Raw genomic sequence first — 1,146 nt, forward strand, 5'->3', positions numbered from 1 at the left:
CAGGCCTCGGTAGGCTTCCTTCACGCACGCACACGCTTCCCCGGGGGGCGAAATTTTTTTTCCCACTTGAGTTCCGGACCACAGCCAATCAGCGCACTCCATTCACTCCACTTCCTCGAAGCAACAATGTGAAATGAACACCCACTATCTCTAACCCTAACCCTAACACTAAATATAATCCAACCATATATTACAAAACACTATCTATGGTGGGTCCGGAACTCGAGTGGGAAAAAATATTTTGCCCCCGTGGGGGGGGAGGTTTCACGCTCTGTCGCCACGGGGGAGAAGGGTTGACGGAGGTGTGTGGAGGGAGGAGGAGGAGGAGGTACACAGAGGAAGCTGAGGTGATCGGGGAGGAGCCAGGCTGGGGTGATCGGGGAGAAGCCAGGCTGGGGTTCCGCATGGCAGACGCGCCTCGTACGACGATGAAGTCATTGTTAGACGAGGCGCACGTTAGTGGGCGGCTCTCTGGAGTCCGGCACTTCCTCCGAGACACCAGAGGGCGTGTCGGTGCAGGGCTAGCAGATTCTCACATGATTGTGTTGTCATGTCGATTGCAGATACAAGGACAGGAGCACGTAGATGGCATAGTTGACCAGGAATCGCATAAGCCATTTCAGGTCCGCTTACTACCCCGCAATCAGTTTCGTTGCCTCCTCCTGCGTGCGCTTGCTCTCTCTCTGTGTGCTTTACCTGTAGACTTCTCCCCCACGCGCGCTGCGTCGTCGTCGTCCTCGTCGTCGTCGGCGGCGGCGGCGGCGGCGGCGGCGGCGACAAGGGGAGTCTAAAATCGCTGCGCACACTCACCCGGCGCCCTCTGTGTTAGCAACTTTTCGTTTCGGTTTTTCTTTGTGTCTTCGTTGTGGTTATGGTTGTCGTCGTTGTCGTCGTTGTCGTCGTCTCAGTGTTAGCGGCATGCTGTGTGTCGGTGTGTGAGTGCGAGGGAAGCATGTCCTACGCACGCACGCGCGCACACCGGCATGCTGTGTGTCGGTGTGTGAGTGCGAGGGAAGCATGTCCCACGCACGCACGCACGCACACCGGCGTGCTGTGTGTCGGTGTGTGAGTGCGAGGGAAGCATGTCCCACGCACGCACGCACGCACACCGGCGTGCTGTGTGTCGGTGTGTGAGTGCGAGGGAAG

At 58.1% G+C, this 1,146-nt stretch overlaps 1 protein-coding gene across 5 annotated transcripts in view; it reads left to right on the forward strand.

Moving 5' to 3' along the window:
* Positions 1–521: 521 nt before the first annotated feature.
* Positions 522–1,146, forward strand: part of LOC106812372 — a 10,879-nt gene continuing 10,254 nt past the window's right edge. For all 5 annotated transcript variants that reach the window (XM_014816228.1, XM_014816230.1, XM_014816232.1 and 2 more), the window contains exon 1: positions 522–623. In XM_014816228.1, the coding sequence (XP_014671714.1) occupies positions 537–623 (87 nt within the window). In that variant the 5' untranslated portion in view covers positions 522–536. The remainder of the gene's footprint in view (positions 624–1,146) is intronic.

The sequence above is a fragment of the Priapulus caudatus genome, unplaced genomic scaffold, assembly GCF_000485595.1.
Source record: "Priapulus caudatus unplaced genomic scaffold, Priapulus_caudatus-5.0.1 Scaffold639, whole genome shotgun sequence".
NCBI classification, from domain to species: domain Eukaryota; kingdom Metazoa; phylum Priapulida; class Priapulimorpha; order Priapulimorphida; family Priapulidae; genus Priapulus; species Priapulus caudatus.